The sequence below is a fragment of the Psammomys obesus genome, unplaced genomic scaffold, assembly GCF_907164565.1.
Source record: "Psammomys obesus unplaced genomic scaffold, mPsaObe1.curated_primary_1811, whole genome shotgun sequence".
In the NCBI taxonomy this organism is placed as follows: domain Eukaryota; kingdom Metazoa; phylum Chordata; class Mammalia; order Rodentia; family Muridae; genus Psammomys; species Psammomys obesus.
Genome location: NW_026592510.1, coordinates 1721483 through 1746324, shown reverse-complemented (window position 1 = coordinate 1746324; position 24842 = coordinate 1721483). Strand labels below are relative to the sequence as shown.

Genomic DNA, 24842 nt, shown 5'->3' with positions numbered 1-24842 from the left:
TTAATAAAATCTCAGCCTAAATTAGAATATCAAATATCTCATTATATTTTTAAAAGAAAATCTTGTGTTATACCTGCATGACTCATCTGTCTTAAAAATAGCTACTCTGGAATAGAATTTTATGTTCTGCACTGCTCCAGAGCTGATGGGTGAAGGCAAATGCTCTACACTGGCAAATGGTTAGAAAGAAGCAGAAAGCTCTAAAACATTAATTTTATTATCTTCTGGTCACTCACTCATCAACCAATATCCACATCAAGCCCCAGCCTTTCGCCATACTAAACCTAAATGCCTTTAAAAGCATTTAAAGTCATCTAAGATTTAACTTTATAATTTAAAGTAGTAGCAAAGTCCAATTTATTCTGTTTAAAATCAAAGCAAAGTTTAATTTAATAAATACTTCAATATACTATTTTTCATCAGCACTGCTGAATAGTTCAAAATATTCAGGTTATATTTTGCAGTATTGATAGCCAACAATTTTGATAAAGTCATGACCTAGATTTAAATAAAAATGCTTTTTAAATCAGGTCTGGTGGAACAGAACTCTAATTCTAGCACCTGGGAGGCAAAAGTGGGAGGATCAGGACTTTTTCTTAGTTACACAGTGAATTTGAGGCCAGCCTTGGCTATGTAAGACTCTATGAATAAAAAGAATGAATAACTTCAGTGTTATTTCTTTTCATTCCCTGGTCAAATTCTCTCTTGAGCGAGCGATGCAGTACCTGATAAAGCATTACCTGGAACTGTTTACCAAAATTCACCACGCTGGACACAGTAGTGCACACTTACATCCCCAATACTGGAAATAGAGGTAGAAGGATCAGAAATTCAGTCATACTAAATTACACAGTGAGTTTGAGGCACCCTGTGCTACATGAGACTCTCTCATTCATAAGTAAACACATAGAAAGAAAACTAGGCCATGTATGAATACAGCAAAACTAAAGTCCTAAAATCTAATTACAATTTATTAATAATGTTCAGACTAGCCAATAATACTCATGGAACTCCCAGTGAGTTTATTCAATTTTAGCAGGCCAGGTTTCATTTCTTTTATTCTTAATGATCTTCCCATATGATTGATTGGTGAGGAATTACTTATAGTTCTTTGCAATGCTAGGCTATAAACTACAAACAAGATGACTAATCAGCTAACAAGCTCTAAATTATCAGCGTATTAAAAATATATAGATATAGATATAGATATATAGATATAGATATAGATATATCAGGCTAAAAAAAATATGTTGACTTAGAATGCAAGCTATTTTCTCTTTTAGATGCAGTGTCTGAATCAGTGCCCCATGAAGTAATCTGTACTTGTAAGGTTTCCCTTCTAATGTATTAGGAACTATACAAAAGCATGAGCAGATCAGATGGCAAATCACCTTTTAAAAGATTCCAATTGTGACAGCCTTCGATTCTGAAATTCCTCTACTCTACAAGCCAAATGGTTTATAAGACATAAAGATTCTCATCTGCCACTGTTAAGCACTTTCACCTCTGGATTATTTTCCCAACTCCTTAAACCCAACAGCCATTGTAGGTGCCTCCTTTTCTTTTATTCCCTATGTCTAAGTGGATCTCCTAGTTATTTCTTGTGGCAAACCTTTCCTTTCAACCAATTGATTTTTCACCTTTCTAGTTCCTGACAAACTGTTTCCCAGAGTAATCGTTCTGAAAAAAAGTGTGATCATGTCAGTCATCAACTCAGAAGCCTTACCGTGGGTATGCTTCTCAGCTGAAGATTCCCACCATGTGGGGTGCTGGAGAGATGGCTCAGAGGTTAAGAGCACTGGCTGTTCTTCCAGAGGTTCTGAGTTCAATTCCCAGCAACCACATGGTGGCTCACAACCATCTGTAAGAGAATCTGATTCCCTCTTCTAGTGTGCATGAAAACAGAGCACTCGTATACATTAAATAAATCTGTAAAACAATAAAAATTTTAAAAAAGAATCTTTCTGTGTGGGCTGGTGAGATGGCTCAGCAGAAAAAAGAGCTTACCTGATAATGTGAATCAATCTTCATAACCCACACAGAGAGGACTGTGCAAGGAGAGAACTGATTCCACAAGGCTGTCCTCTGGGTTCCACTCATATGCCATAATGCACATGAACACACAAATAATAAATAATTTTTACAGTCTTTCTTCAATGTGAATTTGTGATGCAGCTTACTGATAGAGAACATACTTAGCATGTGTGAGCCTCTGGTTTGACCCCAGCACCACAAACACTGACAGCAAGATGGCGACAATGTCCTTTGAGCTGGCTCTCCCTGTTTCTCCAGCCTCACCTCTCATTTGCCTCACTTCTTTCCCCAAACTTCTGCTCTACTCAGGACACCATGCTATTTTTGTTCATGCACCTGTTCCTCCACTGCTTAACAAAGAATCTTTGGTGCCATCTCCAACCCATTCTCTTGTCTACCTGTGGAACCCTGCCCATTCAGTTCTAAATAAAGCACTAAGATGGCTGAAGTCATTTATGACACAGTGTTTAGTCATTAAAAAACTAAAGTTTGTAAAAAGCAAGTCCCAGCACTACAATAAAATAAAATAAAATAAAATGCACTTGAAAATAATATAAATCCTCTAAACATAAAGACATTTTGGTAACTGAAACTGATTCCTGTATGAAACAGTATGCAGTCATCAAAATCTTTATAAATTTAATGACATAAAATGCTAAAAATGAGTTGAATGATGTGCATAAATTATTTCTATTATGTCAAACATTGTACAAATACATTAAAAAGACAATTGAAGCCAGGCTTAGTTGCATGTATCTTTAGTTCCAACACCCAGAAAGCTGAATTTATAGTGAGTCCTGTCTCAAAAAATAAAAAATAAAAAAAAAAACAAAATACAAAACCCAAAGGAAAGACCGATATATGGATGAATGGACAGACAGATGGCTATGTGCATGGTTGGATGGATGGACAGGCAGAAAGGTGGGCTGGCAGACAGAAAAATGCACAGGTGTGTAAGTGGGCAGATGGGTAGATGGATGAATAACTGGGCCAGCAAAAGAGCCCAGCATGTAAAGATGCTTGCTCTATAATCCTAGCAATGAGCTAGACATGAAGGTGAAAAGAAATAACTGATTCCACAAAGTTGTCCTTTAACAATAAAATTTATAACTGCTGGAAAACACATAACACTAGGAACATTTCTGTTTAGGTAATAGAATTAAGAACAGTAAGTTTCTTCCTCAAGTTTTAAAATTGAAAACATAAATTAGTTTCAAAAATGACTTTTAAAAATTAAAAATACTTTAAGCTATGAAGATTTCCTAAAAGTTTTCCAAACCCTCCCACAAATTTAATCACATTTTACTTTGATTCATATATATACTGTTTGTGGGCATATCATACTCTATTTTAGGCCTCATCATCTTCTATTTTAACACATGTCTGTGAGCTGAATAAGACCAGAACATGGTTCAGATTTATTCCTAGTAGCTTAGCCCTGGTAAGCTAGGAAGTGTTTACAAAAGTTAAAGTATTCTTACATTGCTAAATACATGTAAACTTACCAATAAATACATTATCAATTATCTATAAATGTAAAAAATGACATATGCAGAAAGTACTACCAGATTCCTGTCACAGCCTATGAGAACAGGGCAGTAAAAAGGACCTCACTTTGTGTGCTGCAGTCTCTAATGAGGCAGAGCCCTCACAGAGAATAAAATGAGACAAAACTTCTCACTTCAGAGGGGTCAGTGCTATGAACAATGTGGGCTGAGGGGAACGAACTGGAGAAAGTCTAGAGAAACAGGCATGGGACAAGACCAGGGGCAAACAGCTGAGGATGAACAACCAGCACCAGCACCACAACAACAAAAATAAGAGTAACAAGAACTGAGTCTTTGTTCCTACTGCTACCTTGCAAACTAACTTTCTCCGAGTCTTAGTGAGGATCACTATCAACAATTTGCAAGAATGTGTAAGGATTAAATAAGACAATGTATAGAGTGAGTCCAGTGCTCGGCCTTCCGGTCTACTGAGTCTGTGTTAGCTGTTTCTGTCTAGAGAAGAACACCAGAGTGATGTAAGACCCAAAGACAGAATACATGGATGATAATTTTCAGCAAACATGCCAAAAAGAAGTCAATGTAAATTTTGCAGTTAACAAAAATGCCATGAAAGCTCTCCTTAACCATTTTATGTGACTCTACTAGGCAAACACAAAAACAGATTTATAATCAATGATAAAATTACCTCAGCTTTCCCTCACAACTTCATAAACCTTACTAGGCCTTTCTTTCTTTAGTCCTCTGTGTGCCTAGGTTACAGCTCTCTGCAAGAGAGAGGCACTTTGGGCGCTACACATCTCATCTCTTAACTGATGATCTGAAACCTACGATCTACGACTCCTGGAGTGCAAACAGGAGCTCAGACTGTCAGGGCACTAAGCTGTTTCTTCTAAAATACTCACTTCCTTCATCAGTCTTCAGGCCCTATTATACCTGTAAGAGTTAAAGTCTCCCCTTCCTGCACTCCAGAACACAGAGTGCACCCACCATCAAAGATGCAGAGAAAACCTACTGATGCCTTGATCAAACTTTCTATCCCAAGTACTATCAAAAATAGATATCTATTGTTTTTAAACTTGTTTTAAACATATTCTGAATCTTTTGCTCTTTATATCTTTGCTCCCCAGTCTCACATGCTGAAATGGCTGTCTAGTGGAATGGCCTTATCACCTGCTTTTTGTTGAGGAGTTTTCTCCTTAGGATTTTTATCAATTCTATTAATTACTATTGTGTTGGTGTGCATGACGAGACCCGGGGATCCGGCACTTGCCATGGCCCACATGTCAAGTCAGAGAACAGCTTTATGGAGCTGATTCTCTCCTTCCACCTTTCTGTGGGTTCTGAGGATTGAACTCGGGTCATCAGGCTTTCATGGTGAGCTCCTTCACCCACTAAGTCATCTCACCAACCCTCTAAGTATCTCTCAGTGTTATTATGAGGGTTATCTTGACACTAACTCAGTTCTATTATTAATAATGTGACTTGGAAAGTCAAGAATGAATCAGATCACCACGACAGAATAAATTAGCTCCAAAAGAATGAAGTCATTGGGCTGGACAAGGTATACACGTCTTTAATCCCAGCACTCAGAAGGCAGAAGCATGTAGCTATGAGTTCAAGGCTGGTCTATACTAAATAGTGAGATCCTATCTCAAAAAAAATAAATAAATAAACTGATTAACAATTAAGAAAAAAGGGAACATTTCAGCTAAATGTAGTAGTGCATGCCTGCAAATCACAGCACTCTAGAATCTAATGTAGGAGGAGTACCTTGACCAACCTGAACTACACAGCAAGATCTTATTTCAAAGGAGCAACAAAAGAGCTGGACATGGTGGCAATCTCAGGGCAAGGTAGAAAGAACACCATCTGAAAATCCTTTTTATGTCAGAGTAAAAATCCTGCTCACAAAACTTGGGGTATAGCTCAAGGAGAGTATGTATGCACCATGTACCAAGCCCTGGGTTTAACCCTGGAAGGGAAGAAAATCCACAGCTTTCTTCTGAGCACATCAAATTTACAACTACACCCTCATCCCAGAAACCAAGTGTACATAGTCTAAAAACAATACCATTTTATATTTTTACAAATCTCAAGTATTCTTTGACTCTATACACATTTACCTGTGTTTTCATATTCTATGGGTGCCTTGCAGAGAAACACTAGAATAGAGAATGTCTATTCTGTTAGACAAGAATGTTAAATACATACATTATAAGAAAGACAAAACTGACCAACTTAGGTTTGCGTTTTCATCTGTTTGGTGAAGATAGACTGTTAGGCACCTCTAGGAACTGGCTAACCTTATAGCACTATCCATTTAGCAAACTACATATTGAGTACTAAAAAAATGGAGTTTACTTTGTTGCTCTGTACTTGTTCTTGCCCTTTAAATGAGTTTGAATGCTTGAAGAATGAAGCTACTTGGCTGTACAATAATAAATAGCCTTATGCATATAGAGCAACCATGTTTCCTCCCCTTTGTGTATATTCATTTTATGATCATTTCAAATAATATAAAAAGCTCATTTGTGTTTTTTTCTTCTTTATTCTTCTTCTTTATCTACCCACAGAGAGATATGTCACAAGACATATTATTTCTGAAAATTATGTAATAGTGTTTCTGGGGAAAGAAAAATAGGCTTTATTCCAAGGTGCTGAGTTACTGTAGTATCTTAGTTCACTAGTACTTTCCTATTTCAACTATTAGAGTAATTTCACACAAGGAAGTTTATCCAGAACATATAAAGAGCACTAAAAAAGCTGAGTGTAGTAGTATATGCCTGCAGTCTCAGTATTCAAGAAACTAGGGCAGAAGGAGAATAAAGCCAAACAAGTTCAAAGCCAATTTGTGCTACACAGTTTCAGTCAGCCAGGGCTATACATGAAACCATCTCAAACACACACACATACACACACACACACACACACACACACACACACACACACACACAGAGAGAGAGAGACAGAGACAGAGACAGAGAAACAGACAGAGGGAGAGAGAGAGAGAGTAACAGGTGAAAATAGGTCATTTGATCTCCCACTGAACAACCTAAAACTGTAAATACCACTTGTGAAAAATTTATAAGTCTCCCTACAATTACAAGCACAGTACCTCCCCAAGTATATCCCCTTGATTTATGACTACATTACCTAAATTCTCAGGTTGTCCAACTTGTCAAGAGTCAAACTACCGGCTCTATCCTGAATTATATCCCTGACAACAACACTGGGCCCTCCCGATCAGAAAGATAGACAAAGCCTCCTGGAAAGTGTTAATAAGAACTTCCAGTTGGAGCCTTGGTATCTCCAAAAAATATGAAAGCCAACACTTATAGCAGGCAGAAAACTGAGTATGAGTATTTCCCTCAGGACCAATAAAAATGTTCATAGCAAAGGAAAACTCTTACATGGCCATTGGTGAGTTAATGTTAAATAAAAGCAGTACTCACACATCTCACTCCTGTGACCTGAGTCTACACTTCCCGGAGCCTTTAGAAGCATGACTAATTTCCAGAACACACACATGCACTGGATTGGGGATGTAAGCCCAGTTAAAAAGTACTGGAAAGCTCCTATACATCTACACACTTGCACACACACAAGCACGGCAGAGCAAGCTGGGGGCTGAGAGACTGCAAGGCGCTAAGTTACACAGTGAGCTCCAGGTTGGTCCAACCTCTGGCATGAGGTTTTTCTGTAAAACAAACAAACAACAATGACCACAATACACAAAGAAGCTGCTGAAGCCATCTTTCTAGTTCCTCTCTAATTATCAGAGTATTGCTCTGAACTATTGACTAGCAACAATCTTTCTCCTATTAAGCTTGAGTTTTGACTACAATTTCAGAGGTCCAAGAGGCGAAACATTACTTCTACACTAGCTAATAGTATCTGATCTTAATAACACTGTCACACTTATATTCTCCCATAAAGCAAACCAGAAGGTGGTCTCTCTTCACTTTTACAGAGATAAAGGAAAGGAATCACTAGAGGAGTGACTTGTCCCTCATCACCAATGACAGTGTCAAGGTTCAATCAGTGTCTTTCTCATTCCAAACTGCCAAAGGAAAAGACTACAAAGTATAAAACAACATCAATGTCAAAGGCCACATAGTTTAAAATTTGTGTTTAAGAGATATTAACATACTAACTCACTGTAAAGTTGTGGAGTTTATAGAAAGTTAACCACTTTTCAACATGCAATTTTAGAGTATACAATTTAAATTCTGAAAGTTTGAAAGTTTCAGTGGCATAGAAAATCTAGTATCTCCTAGCCTAACCCCTCCTTTTGGAAAATGATGAGGTTTGTTTTTGTTTTTGTTTTTGTTTGTGTGTGTGTGTGTGCAGCTGTGTGTGTATGTGTGTGCAGCTGTGTGTGTGTGTGTGTGTGTGTGTGTGTGTGTGTGTGTGTGTGCAGCTGTGTAAGGGTAAGTCTGCACAGATATGGCAGAATTTTTTAATCTGACTTTTTTTCTTTTCTTTTTAGTTTTTCCAGATGGGGTTTCTCTGTATAGCCCCATCTGTCCTGGAACTCATTCTGTAGAGCAGGCTGGCCTTAAACTCAGAGATCTGCCTGCCACTGCCTCCCAGTGCTAGGACTAAAATTTTTAGTCTTTTAAGTAAGGATACAAAATACACATGCACTGGATTGGGGATGGAAGCACAGTTGAAAAGTATTGAAAAGCTCATATACACTTACAAACTTACACACACACACACACACACACACACACACACACAAGCATGGTAGATCAAGCCCCTGGCTTGATACACACATACATACAGTTTGAAGTCAGCCTGGGCTCAATGAGACTGTATCACTTGTCTCAACAACAAAGAAATCAACGAGAGGAGAACTTTACTTTTAAATATCATTCATTCTATCCATACTTTAAAGACACATGCACTGTGTATGTATTTATTTTAGCTCTGACACCGAACTTGGGTACTCGTGTCTGAGGAGCAAGCACTGTACCAACTAATCATCTTCTCCAAGCACTATAAATAATAGACAATAGAAGCTAGAATACAGATAATGAGTGTTTGCTGTCGATTACGTAATGATGGGTTCTAAGACAGTCTAAAGTTGGTTAGATCTTCTGTAGTTTTGCTTTAAAGTAGTAGTTAAGAATAACAAGTAGAAAACCAGGCTCAAGCTGGGTGTGGTGGTGCAGGCCTTTAATCCCAGCACTCAGGGAGGCAGAAGAAGGCGGACCTCTGTGAGTTTGAAGCCAGCCTGATCTACAATGGGAGTCCAGGACACCAAGCCTACAAAGAGAAACCCTGTCTCAAAAAAAAAAAAAAAAAAAAAAAAAACAAAAGAAAAAAGAAAGAAGAAAACCAGGCTCAGTGGTGCACACTTAAAATTTTACCATTGGGGTGTCAGAGGCAGGAGAATCAGAAATTCTAGGTCATCCTCAGCTACATACAGTTTGAAGTCAGCCTGGGCTCAGTGAGACTGTCACTTGTCTCAACAAGAAATCAACAAGAGAACTTCACTTTTAAATACCATTCAATCTACCCTTATTTCAAGACAAATATAAATTAGACAATCATATTGCTTCCTGAAAAGCAATTTTAGTTAATTTGGGGATAATGGAGGCTTTTTGTTTTGCTTTAGTTTTTTAGTCTTTTTAATTCTGTATATATTTGGGTCTGTGTGTGCATTTGTGTAGGTAAGTGCTAGTGTCAGCAGAGGGAAAGGTGTCTGATCCCCTGGAGCTGGAGCTGGAGGAGGTGAGGCGCCATTTGACGTGGGTGCTGGGAACCCAACTCTGGTCCCCAGCAAGAGCCAGCCCTCAACCTCATTTGTTTTGTTGTTAAGAGAGAATTTAAAAAAAAAAAAAAAAAAAAAAAAAACAGATGTTCACTATATAAAAATCTGAGTTAGCATATTTATTCTTAAACTTTTTTGAGGGGAAGAATACTGGTAAAACATACATACAGGCATGCACATTTCTATAAAGATACAGCCCCTATCCTTTCAAAATCATTTTTATTCCCCCAACTCATGTAAGGAATTTCTTCCTGTTAACACTGACTAGACACAAACCAGAAAAGCTACAACTTTCTATAATTACATCTCAGTTGGAATGAGGTAAGGAAGAAATTAAGGTGTAAGATGGGAAATAATTTAAACATTTTCCAAAAATACATAACTAATAGGGAAGGCATTGGTGACGCCTGCTTAAGTGGCCACATGTGCACCGCCATGTGGTTTCCTCTAAAAGTCTGCAGTCCTCCGCTGCGGGTGCTACTGTAGCTACTGTCCACCCAGCGTCCTCTGACACTGCACTAATACACTATTCTTTTTTTTAGACGCTGTCTCTTTACATAGGCCCGGCTGAGCTCACAGAGGCTCTACCTTCCTGAGGAAGGTATGTGTCACCATGCCTAGCTCTCAATAAAGTATTCTTTTAAAAAATCGTATGTGCCTTTAATCCCAGTACTCTGGAGACAGAAGCAGGCAAATCTCTGAGTTCAAAGCCAGCATGATCTACATAGAGTCAAGACTCTGTCTCAGAAAAAAATAAATGAATTTATACTATATAATACAACTATAATTACACTTTTTCAAAAATGTCAAAGATTTGATTTCTGATGCAACTTTGACTAAAACATTTACTTTAGAAATAAAAATATATATTTTATTATTATATAAAGTGATCACAAAATTAATTTTTTTTTCAATCTCCAGAGATCCTCATGAGATAAAGTTTGAATTCGGTCTAGGCATCTAGGCACCCTCATTGCACTGGGCTGATGTGGAGAGGCACTATAAAGGGTAAGAGAAACCTTAACTGAAGGCAGAGTGACTGGATTTTCTATTGTTTTGTTTTGAGATAACGCAATGTCCTGGCTGTCCTGGAACTCCCTGTGGAGACCAGGCTGGCACAAACTCACAGAATCAATCCATCTACCTGCCTCTGTGAGTGCTGGGATTAAAGGTGTGCACCCTACTGGGCAGCATGGCTGTTTTCAAATTCCAAGTTAGCAAATTACTAACTATAAGATCTTGAGCAAACAATGCAAATGTACTGGCCCTGAATTTTCCAGTCAGCATAAGGAGAACAATAGTTTTCCACCTCAAGGGAGTTTCAGTAAGAAGCTACAGATGAAATGATTAACACAGAACCTGGCCCAGAGGTAAATACTGACTTATCAATTGTACTACCAAGACCAGAGGTTTTTCTGTCACATAGAAAAAAAGAACACATGGTATCATATGTCAGGTTGGGATATTCAGATTGTATAGTGTGCACTCATGCTATTATGACAACACAATCCTAAGCAAACAGAAGCAAAAAGAATAACTAACGCCACAGGAAAGTTTGGAGCTATTTAACAGATGGCACTAAATGAACACACTGGCCATACATACTGTGATGTGTTCACACAGACACTCTGGTCATCATTACAATAACAATTACTGTAACCCAACTCAAAGTAGATTATTATCATTTCCATTTTATAGATGAAGAAATGTTCACATACTTTACTCCAGACTGTGAAGCAGAGCTGAGTCCAAACCCTACTTTTGGTATAAACTACCCACCTAAACTTGGGCAAGTCACATAGGAATCTGATTTCCTCCTCTGCAAAGTGAACAGTGTGATCAGAGATTAAGTGACTTCCAAGTCTCTTCTAAGCTTTCTTAAACAACAATATTGCTTGAATCTAAATTACCACACAGACAGAATACCTCTGCTCTATCCCTGTCATGGGCACAGGCTCTCCTGTCTCATAACACGGAACAGCACGTGTGCGTAGTTCCCTCACTGGAAGGTCCCACTGTTCTTGAGCTCTGCTGACAAGACACATCATCAAGATGCACCAACCTTTACTGCAAACCTCAGTAAAGACAGGACTGGTTGTACTTGCCCATAACCCCAGGCAGAAGTAGGACAACCTTAAACCTCAGACGGCACTGTTTAGATGCACACACATGAAAGTCTGCCCATGAAGAGCTAAGACAGTCTGTTTTTTAGACATATTTGGCAGGTGGCTAGGAAAGTAGCTCACTGGTTAAGAGTACTAGCTGCTCTTCCAAAGAACTTGAGTTCAATTCCCAGCATCCACATGATGGTTCACAACCATCTGTTACTCCTACTCCAGTTCTGCAGGATCCAATGTCCTCTACTAGCTTCCAAGGGCATGGAGGTGGTGCACAGACACACAAGCTAAACACATACACATAAAATGAGAATTAACAAACAAAACAAAAAGCTTACTTGGCATAGTTGTTAAAACAAACCAAGTCTGGCAAATTTATAAGCCAAAGCACAACCAAGTTACTTTTCTGGTTCTAGTTTATCTCTGTTTCAGACAAGATCATTCTCTATAGCCCAGGATGGCCTCAAACTCATGTTAAGCCTCCTGCCTCAGTCTCCTGGGTCCTAAAATTACAGGAATGAGCTATGACTCAATGAATCTATTTTTTTTTTTTTTTAAACAGGGTTTTGCCAGGCTGTGTTGGGGAATGACTTTAATCCCAGCACTTGGGAGGCAGAGGCAGGTGGACCTCTCAGTTAGAGGTCGGCCTGGTCTACAAAGCTAGTTCCAGGACAGCCACAGCTACACAGAGAAACCCTGTCTTGAAAAAATAAAGGAAAAAAAGAAAATTTTTGCCAGGCATAGTGGCACATGCCTTTAATCCCAGCACTTGGAAGACAAGAGGCAGAGGCAGGTACATCTCTGTGATTTCAAAGCCAGCCTAGTCTATGCTAGGTTCAATGACAGCCAGGAATATCTATGTAGAGAGACCATGTCTCAAAACAAAGCAAACAACAATTAAAAAAACAAATAAACAGATTTTTACAATATTTTCCTGCCTCAACCTCTATTGACTGAATATAGATGTGTACCACTCAGTCCAACTACTCTCAATACAATGTTACTTCAAAACGGAAGGTCCAGCTGGAGAGGTGGGGCAGGTAAGAATATTTAACTACTCTTCTAGAACCCAGGTTCAATTCCCAGCACCCATATCTGAAAGTTACTGAACATAATTCTAGCTTTAAGGAATCAGATGCCTTCTTCTGGTCTAGGTGAGTGTATGTGGCATACACTCACACAGACACACACACATAAATAAAAAATTTTTAAATCTTTTTAAAAAGACCCTAAAGGACCATTTTAAATAAGAAGTAGAAACGAAACACAAAGTATATATAACTTTTCTTGAGGGCAAAAAAAAGTGTTTAATTTTAACCAAATGACTTGAGATTTTTGCTCACTCAATAGTACTACCATCTATCTATTAAAAAAAAATTACAAAGCTCTTCACACTACTACCACTCAATATCAGGAATGGGGGGTTAGTTTATAAACATATGCAGAGGCCAGGGGTCAATGTCTGCTGTCTTCCTCTATGGATCTCCCTCTGACTGAGCCTGTAGCCCACTGGCCAGTAAGCCTTAATGTACCAAGTAACTAGGATTGTAAGCGTGGGCCACAACATACATTTTTCATGCAGATGCTTCAGACCAAAATTCAAGTTCACACACTTTCATGGCAAGCCCTTTACCACTGGAGCCAGGTCTCAGGCCCTTCCATGAAAATTTTGGATGATATTTCTTTCTATCCCTCCCCCACCCTGCCCTGGCCTTTTCTTTCTTTATTTTTTTCTTTTGTGTTTTGTTTTTTCAGACAGGGTTTCTCTGTGTAGCTCTGGCTGTCCTGGACTCACCCTATTGATGATACTAGCCTCAAACTCAGAGGTCCACCTGCCTCTGCCTTCCAAGTGCTGGGATTAAAGATGTGCAACAGATAGGCCCAGTGTCCTATTAAAGACCTACTAGATAAAAATTGATCATATTCAATAGCCAGATGTGACATCACATAACTGTAATCCCATGTGCTTGGGAAGCAGAGGTGAGGACTATTTGAGCCAGGAGTTCAACAATTGCCTGGGCAATGAAGAAAGACCTCATATCTCAAACAAAAAGAAAAGAAAAAATATATATATATACAGTTAAATAAATTCTTGAGAATTCAATACAAGAATTTAGATAGAAGGCAAGATGGTTCTGGGGGTAAAAGCTCGTGCCTTCAAAACCTGTCAGAGTCTCAGGACCCACACAAAGGTAAAGGAGAGGATGGACTACACAATGTTTTCCTCTGGCCTCCAAACACATACAAGGCATGCAAGCTTGCCTGCACGTGAAAACACACATACAAATTCTTTTAAACATTAAAAAGAAATCTGGATTCTCTTCTCTGAGCAGGTCTGGATAGAAAGCCTCAGAATTAACAGAGAAACTCAAGGAGAGATGGCCCCTCCTTCCAAGTACCAACTGCTGCAGTACCTGTCCTGCTCACTGCTCTCCACCTATAGAAATAACCCATTTATGAAAATACACTTCAAAATGGAAAGAAACAAGATATGAGAGTGGTGGCAGGAGCCTGTAACCCTAGCACCTGGGAGGCAGAGGCAAAAGGATCATGAGTTCAAGGTCATCTTCAGCAAACAGCATATTCGGTGGCAAGCACAAGCTACAAGAGACCCTGTCTCAAAAACTAAAATTGTGCCTTAATATTAAAACAGTCCAGTCCTGGAGGGCCCTTTAGAAAGCATGTGAGAGCCTTGCTCACTGAAGCCTTTCCTTAGGACTAAGAGTGTGCTCAGCATGAGCAGGAACTGGGCACCAGCCTGAGCACCACCCAGAAAAAGGCCCAAAACCCAAACAACAAAAACTCTCCTAAACACGATTTACAGGTTTCATGAACCTCCTGGAACTGTCAAGAACAAAATCTTGCTATAGCCTCAAGACATGCTTTCAATAATCCCATTTCCTTCGACATGATAGGACCCACCCCCCAAACATCTGAAAGGTAAAGGCCAGCAAATTAAAGGCTCCACCTGTACCAGATTCTACCTCTGTCAAGCTGCCAGTCTATCTATCAGAAGGGGTCAAAGGATGCCTTTTCTTTCCTTTTTGATACAAGGTCCTGTAAGTAACCCAGGCTGAGCTGGAACTCACAATACTAAAGGCCAGCCTTGGTGCTCAACTACAAGCTTTCACCACCACGCCCAGCTTTTCTCTCAAAAGGGAGCAGAGAAGCATACGGACAAATCAGTTCACAGGTGCAGGGTAAGTGCCTGTCAGAAGGCAAAGGCTCCCAATGAACGCATACTCAGCACCCTTTCTGATCCCAGATGCCCAGGACTCTACCCCACTGCTGTGGCTACAGACTATTGAGAAAGCAGCTGAAACACGGGCACTTTCTCCATTCAGTCTCTCGTCGGGAGCACTTCCTGGATTTTTCATTGGCATTTAATACCAAGACACAAGACTCATTTTTCATTAAAGTTGCAAGACTTTCACTTTGCCCAGTTTCATATGGTGTAATTGATCCGCATTGTCTTCTTAAATAACCCAACTGGTGAAAGACACTGCAGCTTTAAATATTTCAGTGCTAGCTAGCAAATAGACTCCATTGCAATATGGCTCTGAAGGTCGTGTCCTATTGTCTCTCTCCTCTAGGAAAAATCTAAATCCTTCTTTTAAGTAACATGGCAATAGTTCCCCCTAGAATTTCCAGCCGTTCCACTTTAGCCCCTTATAGTCCAGAGTGTTTATTGGAATCTCACACTCATAATTTTCCTGGCAGGGGCAATATGCTGATTATTAGTGATCACAGGACCTTAGTGAGACATAAACACATGCGTTCACATTAGTTTGGTTGGGCATATGCAACTATTTGAAATAGCAGCACTCAAAGGCTGTTAACAGCTTTAAGAGTAAAGCCAGGGTGGTTTGGGCGTGGATGGCTTTCGGGGCGGCACCTTGAGCCTAGGATTGCGTAACCTGAAAGCGTGTAGCTACTTAAAATGATAGGAATCTCAGCCTTCTTCTCCAGGGACTACTGCCGCACCTGGCTATACACTTGCGGCTTCATTTGTCAAAGGCCAAAATAAAAAGCACAAGCACAGTGAAGGAGAAAATGTACAGGAAGAAAGAAAGGCCCATTTCTACCTGAAAGCAGTCACAACGTTCCCCCAACTTCACCCCCATCCCCACCCATACTGAATGGAATAGTCCCAGTGAACCAGAGGATTTGAGGGGTGCTGTAATTTGCTGTCCCTTCTAAATAACAGTGGGTGGACCGATTTAAAAAAAAAAAAAAAAAAAAAAACAGAAACAAAACAAAACCGGGAAGAGGGGAGAAAGAGGCAGGAGGAAGGAGTGTGCAAGAGCACAGAGACATTACCTGAAAAGGCAACAGATTGTTACCATTATCGGTCCGGAAGGCGTTATCCTCCATCCAGGACTTGGAGGTGAGCGGGGCCGCACGAGGGAACTTGGGTGGCGCGATCACATTGCTGGAGAAGGGCTTTTTGAGCGGCGAGATGGGGTTAAGCGGGGAGGGTACCCCCACACCCACTCCCACGCCCACGCCGACGGCACGGCGAGGGTCCCGGCCCGCCTGTAGGCCACCCCATGGGTTGGACGGGGCACTCCAGGCGGCGTTCACGCTTTGGTGCGTGTTCCAACTGGACGAGGCGGAGGAGGCGGCAGCCGCGGCCGCAGCGGCCGCAGCGGCCGAGGACGAGGACGGCTTGCTGGTCATGATGGGCTGGTGGCCGTAGGCGGCGGCGCTCCTCTGCGCGTAGGGCGCCTGGCTGGGGCTGGCGGGCGAGCGGCGCTGCTGCGAGGGCTGCGCCTGCGGGGGCTGCGCGGGCGGCGGCGGCTGCGGCGCGGGCGGCGGCGGCTGCTGGTGGTGCTGGGTCTGCGCCAGGCCGATCTGCGGCGAGAAGGTGCCTCCGAAGACCGGGTTGACGTGGTGCGGGAAGTTTTGGAAGAGCATGGTCCCGTTGACTGGGGTGATCCCCTGGAAGAAGCTGTCCTCCACCGCGTTCGTCGCGCCCGTGGACCAGGTGCTGCCGAAGGACGGCGACAGCGACGCTCCGGGCGCCGCGGGCTCCTGCGGCGGCGGCGGCGGCTGCTGAGGGGGCTGATGGAAACTCAAGCCCGGCAGGAGCGGCGACTCCATCTGCATCTTGTCGGGACCGTTGGGGGCTGGCGGGGCCGAGGCGGGGCTGAGGGCCGGCACTGCGCTACTGTCTTCGGGCTTGGGGGTCTCTGAGGAGAGGGGCGTGGACGGGGCTTCGGCTGCGCCGGGCTCGGGCTGGAGCTGTTGCTGCTGCTGCTGCTGCCGCTGCTGCTGCTGCTGCTGCTGCTGAGACTGGGGCTGGGTTTTGCTTTTGTCCATCAGTAAATCATCCTGCATGGTTTGCGCAGCTGAAACGGGAAGAAAAAGAGAGGCGTTATTGTCAGTGTGATCATGAATGCCCCTCACTGAAGCGGGCGGGTGTTTTACTTGCGAAAATCCAGTGCCACCGCCACTAGCCAATTGCAATGCAAATCCATAATCTCGCCTTTAGAAGAGCAGGTCGGGCTGGGGGGTGGGGAGGAGGCTCGAGCGAGATCTCTAAAAATACTGTGAGAGCGTCTTCACCCTTTCTGACGTCTCGGTCCCTTTTCTGTGTTAGTGAGAGATGTGCTTATAAGACAGAGACAGCAATTTCGCCACGTCTCTTTCCCCTTCACCGGAACTCAGAGCGTTCACCCTGCAATGAGAAACTGATTCTGGTTCCTGTTTTTTCCCAAGCACCACCCTCCCCCATTTATTTGCATACGTCAATAAATAGTGCTGCGTCCTTCAGCAAGGTTAAAGACTCGGTACACGACCCTCTCCGTCCCCTTCCCCAGCTGGAGCACTTTAAAAAAAATTTTTTTTTAAAGCCGACTTAGCCCTCTTGATTAGCAAGCTGCCCTCTTGCCTCGGATGGCCGTTTCATTTGGCTGCAGCGCTCCACGAGAGAGAAAATCTTTGGCATTTGTTGGAAGAACTCGGCTGCACAATCATTCCCTGGCCTCTTGGTAGCGGCAGCTACTCCATTTTGTTAGGAGACGTTTTAATAGAAAAGAAAACCCAGTTTTTAAAAAGATGAAAATCGACAGGCATGGTGGCGCATGCTTAAAATCCTAGTACTCTGGAGATAGAGGCAGGAGGATCAAAAATTCAAGGTCAGCCTTGACTACTTAACCAGTTCGAGTCCCGCCTGGTATATGAGAAACCAAAAAAAAAAAAAAAAAAAAAAAAAAGTGAAAACCTACTGAAACGTTTAGAAGTGTTTGCTTCTTATTACTCTAAGGAGTATGGGCTTTCTGCTTATTCTCCAATTTTCTCGTCTCCAAGTCTGCCGCCCAAGAGATTTCCTGGCTTCTTGGCGTTTCAGGTCTCAACGGGAGCCTGAGAAATTGTCTGCAGAGTGGAGAAATGCTTCTGGTTGGATTTGAGGTCAGAGGGAGGGAGGTGGGAAGGGAGGAAGGGAGGGAGTCTGTGAGATGGAGTGGGGGCGGGACTTTAAAAATGCATCTGAAATTTAAGTAGACAGTCAAGATAATTCTGGGGTTGCCAGATTTTCATTTTTGAATCCTCCTGCTGCTGCCTCGGTCACAAGACTGGCAAATTTAGAATGCATTCTTTTATCACTAGTATTAGCAGTGCAAGACTACGGTTTGACGACCCTGAATTACCATATGCTAGCAACTGTTAAAAATAGAGGAGTACAAAGTCCCCAATTCTCATGCATTGTAATTATAGTACAGTACCCTCACTGCTTCATTTATCCATATAAGGAGTGTATGGTATTTTCCACTTCACATAGAAGGGCTATATTCACCTCTGTCATACAACCTGTTTTCTTACTCAAGGATGAAAACAGTAATCACTCAAAACCAAGAGATTTCCATGTGTGTACTTATCACTGAATTAACTTGTCTCAGAACATGTTAATTGCTTTAAATATCAGAATATTACAGGGCTGAGACCTTGCAAACAAATATTTTGAAATGTCAAAGAAGCTATGATCAAACATAATTATTTTTAGACGATGATTCAGTACAATTGCAATAAAGTTATTAATATATTTAATATAGTTAATTAATTCATATACTGGAGAAACATCTTTCTTGGGACATTTGTAGAAGGGCATTCAGGTACACACAACAGTTCTGCCTGTGGACTATTCAAAATAACAACTCTTAAAATGGAGGTGGTGTCACTCTAAACTTGCACAAAGGATATAAGACAAGAACTTGAATTAACAGTTGTTTTACTAAAACTATCATTAAAATGCCATTTTAATACCATTTTTCATTTCATATACTAAGAACATGTGGGCTTAGGAAAACACTACACTTCTCCCAATCACCTTATTTTCCTTTCTATTCCTTTCTTCCCTGCCTCTTCCCCTCCCCTAAAATAACCCAGCCCAGTATAATAAAACATGCACCAGGGATTGCCGGCTACTATTAGTAAAGCTAGCTTTAGATTGCTCTATTGTTCCTCAGTTCCCTGTAAAACAATGATTAGTGTTATAGGTTCAGCACAGAGAGGAGAGTGGACCTTGGATTCAGACAGCACAAAGTTCCATCACTGCCAAAGAGGGTGGTCACAGACATTTTCATACTTCCTTCTCACTGTGCTGCAGTAGACCATTAGACTTCTGGAATTTGAGCACTTCGGAGAACTAAAATTTTCTTTACAATAGCTTTATCATCATGGCTGAAATATGAACTGGATTATAATCTTAGTATCACCCAGCTTTTCTTATTGCTTATATTTAACACTTTTGTTAATGCCTTTAGTTAAACTGCATGCTCTTGATGGGAAAAATGCTGGACTTTACCCACACCACCACCACCCCAAGCCAAAAAGTAACCTAGACTCAGAATATTTTATAATGGCTGTAGTTACTATTAATACTGTCATTCAATTCTCACAATGCTATAACAAAACACTCCCTTCTTTTCATAATGATCTTTAAAAATAATACAAATTTCACTTTCTGTATAAATTCACTTGGTCAAGGTCAAGACCCACCTTTTAATAAATAAGATCTTTTAAACAAAAGATAAGTCCGTGACTAATATAAAATTTACAAAGTCAATATGCAGTATCCTTAAATAACCTCTTCTATAATTTGATTTGGAGGGTTTTTTTGCTTATATATAGCCAAGTCTGAGAAATAGATGCCTGTTTCCCCTCCCCCACCAGACACAATAGATCGGCTTTTACATGCAATAACCCAATTTCAAGTAATAAAGTCATAGTAGCAGTTACCTTTAAGTGTCCAGTTTTTAAGGATCGATAAAATTGAAAAACTGAATAGTATTTATTTCTTCTTTCGGGTTGATTATGTGACCGCTCTGGAAAAGCACTTTGACAACTGTAAGAAGAGTGGGCATGCGCACACAGAGGACTGTGGGGGCTGAAGTCCTTCACAAGGTACTCAGCCCGGCTTCAGCACTTTCAGCCAGGGAAGGAGGAAGCCTCGTAAATACAGATTCCAAGGGGGAGAGGTTGTGCCCGGATTATATTATAGCCTCCAAACCAATCTAAATCAGGAGTCGTTGAAATAAAAGAAGGAAAAATAAACTGGATTGTCAACTTGATTTAGGAAGCAAGGCTAAACGAGAAAGTAGATTGTAGGACTCAGAATAAATAGACCCAGCAGAGCTACCTTAAATGGTATTATGATGGTAATGGCTGGGTAGCCAGCAATAGGAACCCCACTAGAGAGAAAGAGATTAGGGTTGGAAGAAAAAGAATAGATGCAGAACTACTGGGAAATTATAAACATTAAGGCTCTCACCCACAGTTTGCTTTGTTCTGTTTGTGACACGGGAGACAAGGCTAACCTGGATCCTCGGCCTCACCCTCCCAAGAGCTGGGATTATAGGTATGAACTACCACACCTGCCTAAAGAGAATGTTTTTAATGCTAAACTTACCTTAATACTAAATGTGCTACTGACCGACCCTGAAGTGTAAAAATAGATTTTAATCACAAATGTTTGCCATCTTATCTATCAGAACTGACTGACTGAGATGGGATCTCCCTACCCCCTGGGCTGGTGTGGAACTGGCTATGTAGATCAAGCAGGCTTCAAAATTGCACCAATCCTCCTGCCTTTGCTTCCCCACTGCTGGAATTAGAGGCTTGTGCCACAACACCCAATTCAGGATTTCTTTGTATTTGAATTTTTACTGGATGAGCAAAGCCCATATTCATAATCCCAGCACTGGTAAGACTGAGGTAATAGAACGTCCATGAGTTCTCAGACAGTCAGGACAATACACAAACCATAAAAGGGCTGGAGAGACAGCTTACTTGATAAAATCCTTGCCCCAAAACAACAACAACAACAACAAACCCAAAGCTGGAGAGGCGGGAACAAGTGGGTCTCTAGGGCTCTGTATAAGTCCAGTCCAAGTTGAGAGATACTAAGAGAGAGAGAGATCTATGGCCATATCACTTGACCTCAACCTATCTCTTTCGATCTAACTAGGGCCTACGTAGTATTTGGATGGGATGCTGCCTGAGTTAACCAGTTCTGCAAGCTTTTAGCCTCCCCATCCTTCCATTTGGCTACAACCTAGGGCCACTCCACCATGCCCCCACCCCTCTCCACCCCAGAAAATAAAATGGCAGACTGCTCCTGAGGAAAGACACCTGAGGCTGACCTCTGACGTCCACTAGCACTTACACACACAGGCACAATTCCCATATACATAAACACACATACATATTCCATGCAAAAAAATTCTATCTCTATGCTCAGTCAACTCACCTTATTTTACCTTATAAGATGAAAGTCTACCTTGCATTATTGATATAGTAATGAAATAAAATTTAACTCTTTCACTGCAAAATAATATTTGAAACGATACTGATTAGTATATTACTTAAAACCTTAAGAGTGTAACTTCATTGGACAATGACTTCTTTGTACAAGATTCAAAAAATATATATGCAGTTTCTAGTTAGGGGGAATTGTATTGGGGAGATATTTGGTTGGTTTTGAAACAGGAGATCATTTAGCCCAGTCTGGCCTTGAACTTGCTATGCAGCTGAAGATGCTCTTGAACTTCTGATCCATCTGTCTCTACCTTGCAAAGTAGTGGGATTATAGGTGCTACCACACATAGCCTTTAATTTCTTTTTATTATTAAAATTGGCATATGATTCTCCCTATTTTAACCTAATGATTTCAAGGCCAACTCTTGCAACATATTAACATCAACTGTCATTATGTATAGCTTCTGAAAGCAATAGATCAAAAGCTAAGTTTGCTCACGTAGGCAGAAGATAATATTTCTGTGGGTTCTGTGCCATTCACCCATGGGGTTTAGAGTAAATGTCAGCTAATGACTGTGCTGATTGACCTTAGAATTGAAAATGCTAAGCATCATTTACAACTGTCATAATTTTCTATTTCCCTTCAGGTTTATAGGTTAGCAGGAAAGTATTACCAGAAACTATAGCAATTGCATCTTTTAGTAGCCTTTGTTTCTAGGCTTTTGGTTTGTTTGGGTTTTTGTTTGTTTGTTTGTTTGTTTGTTTGTTTTTTGTTGTTGTTTGTTTCCTATCCTTCCCTTCTGTTGTTTTTGGGGTTTTGTTGTTGTTTTAGTGAGTTTTTTGGTTTTGTTTTGTTTGAGACAGGGTCTAACTATATAGCCCTGGCTGGCCTAGAATTTGCTATGACCAAACTGGCTTCAAGCTCAGAGACATCCACCTGCCTCTGTCTCTCAAGTGCTGAGATCAAAGGTGTGGGCATCATGCCCAGATTGTTTTTGTTTGGAAACAAGGTCTGGACTGGCCTGAAACTTGCCTTGAACAGGCTGACTTTGAATTTCAGGTCCTCCTTCCCTTTCCTCTCCCTCCCATGCTGGGATTGAAGGAGTGTACCACCACATCTAGTTTCACAGTGCTGGGATGAACCCAGGGGTTCGTGCATGCTATACAGGTACTCTACTCACTAAACCATATCTCCAAGCTCTGTATCCAGTTGTTTAAGGATATTAAGTAATAAAGGAAAAGGCCCAACCCTAATAATTTAGGTAGTTAGGTGAAGTGGTATATTTCTGTAATCCCAACACTTTAGAGGCTAAGACAGCAGGAGTTATACTAGCGCCAGCCTTGATTATAAAGAGAGACCTTGTTGCCTAGCTCCAACCCCCCAAAAATTATATATTTTTTTTAATTATGCAGGTACATGTTTGAAATGGTTTGCTTGAACATTTATTAATCCAACTCACCCCCAAGTGCAGATCTACTGGTAATTCACAAGCTAGAAAAAGATAAACTTTGGTAAATGATAATGAACACTAACCATACTTACTGTACTTAAAAGTAAGTAACTAATCTCTGCCCTTCTTTCCTAAATGAGCACTCAGACCTAAAACAAACAAACAAAAACTCAAACAAGAATACCAAAGAATACATACCAAGCAAACTCAGGAAGGCCTGACTCAGCACAGGCAATGGCTCTCTACTGAAATATTGGTTTGGTGTGTGTATTATTCATGTCTGCATGTGTAAGTACACATGCAAAAGCCAAAGGCTGACACTGGTTTTGTTTGTTTTATTGTTCTCACTTTATATTGAGGCAGAGTCTCTAGCCTCATAATTGAACCTAAGATGGCTGATTCTGCTGGTTCAACAAGCCTGCTTGTTCTAAGACCCCACTTTAGTCTCCTAAACTCTAGGATCATAGGCAGGCTGCCATGCCATCCCAGCATTTACCTGGCTGCTGAGGATACAAACTCAGTTCCTCATACTTGCATAACATGTGCTTTTCCCACAGGGCCACCTTCCTAGCACCTCATTTTTTATTCCACCTCTCACTTCCGTGTTTCAAGACAGGGTTTCTCTGTGTAGCCTTGGCTGTCCTGGTGCTTGCTCTATAGACCAGGCTGGCCTCAAACTCATAGAGATCTGCCTGCCTTTGCTTCCCAAGTGCTAGGATTAAAGGTGTGTGCCACCGCCTGGCAATCAGATCCCGATATAGATGGCTGTGATCCACCATGTGGTTGCTGGGAATTGAACTCAGGACCTCTGGAAGAACAGACAGTGCTCTTAAGTACTGAGCCATCTCTCCAGCCCCTCATTTTGTATTTAACCAAAACTGTCAAATACATTTTTCAAGACAGAATCTTTGTAACCCAAACTGGCCTTGAACCTCTGCTTCCTGGACTTGAAACAACACACCTTTCTGGTCACATATACCTTTCAGGGCTGCTTTTCTCCTCCTGACTAGGATGTCTATGACACTGCTTATAAACACAAACAATCTGTAGGTTTTCCATACATACAGCTTTTTGTTTGTTTGTTTGTTTCTTTAGTTAGGTTCTCACTATGTTGTTCAGGTTAGTCTCAAACTTATGAGCTCAAGTAATCCTCAGACCTTGGCTTCTCAAGTATCTAGGAACAGTACTGGCCAATACTCATGAACACAGCTGTCTTCTGAGCACTGATGACAGATATGCACCGCCATTCCTAGCTCCATGAATGGCTAGATTTACAGACAAAGGATATCTTTTTATTATTTAAAACAGCCAAGATTCTAGTATAAATTATACTTCATTTAGAAGGACAATTACACTAGGCATCCGCCATAGGCACAAGTCTATAATCCTCAACACCTGGGAGGTAGAAGCAAGAGGATTAGAGGTTCAAGGTCATCCTGGACAGTTTGGGATTCATGAGACCCTGTCTCAAAAAACATCTACAGAAAACTAAATAACAACAAAAAATATGGCAAAAAATGTGAAAGGAGACTCAAGAAAGAAAGTGGCCAGAGAGGAGAAGAGAAGAAAGGGTAATAAGTAGGGGTGTATATAGTCAAGTATATGGTATGTGTATATTAAAATGGCATAATAAAGCTCATTGTTTTGTACAAGGAAGATATACTATTTTAAAGTATTACAGATGTTTAGAAACATATCCAGAATTGAGAGTGTATTTCACTGGTGCAATGTTTGCCTAGAATGTGCAAGGTCCTGGCATGCATCCCCAGTATTGAAGGAAACAAAAGAAAGAAAATAAAACTAGAAGCATATCTTCACACCATTACGGTAAACAACAATTTACTTGTTTGGGCACTGAGATTGAATCCATGCCTCACACACATTGAGCACATATTCTAACTAGTGAGCTATACCTCCACCCCTCTCAATTCCTTAAAACAGATCACAAAAACAATGACCAGGAATGAAAATAACAAACTGTACTAATTAAGAATATGTCTAGCCAGGGCAGTAGTGCATGCCTTTAATCCTAGAACTCGGGAGGCAGAAGAAGGGAGATCTCTGTGTCGGAGGCCAGCCTACAGAGGGAATTCCAGGACAGGCAGTGTTTACACAGAGAAATCCTGTCTGGAAATAATATATACATAGTGTGTGTGTGTGTGTGTGTGTGTGTGTGTGTGTGTGTGTGTGTGTG

General features: G+C 41.0%; 1 protein-coding gene across 7 annotated transcripts in view; it reads right to left on the bottom strand.

Moving 5' to 3' along the window:
- Window positions 1-24842, bottom strand: part of Cpeb3 (cytoplasmic polyadenylation element binding protein 3) — a 190747-nt gene that overhangs the window by 141167 nt on the left and 24738 nt on the right. For 5 of the 7 annotated variants that reach the window (XM_055614100.1, XM_055614097.1, XM_055614098.1 and 2 more), the window contains exon 2: window positions 15759-16789. In XM_055614100.1, coding sequence (XP_055470075.1) covers window positions 15759-16778 — 1020 coding nt within the window. In that variant the 5' untranslated portion in view covers window positions 16779-16789. Of the gene's footprint in view, window positions 1-15758; window positions 16790-17006; window positions 17017-19679; window positions 19719-24842 lie in introns of those variants that run through there. The other 2 variants (XM_055614096.1, XM_055614094.1) reach the window with 2 other exon arrangements.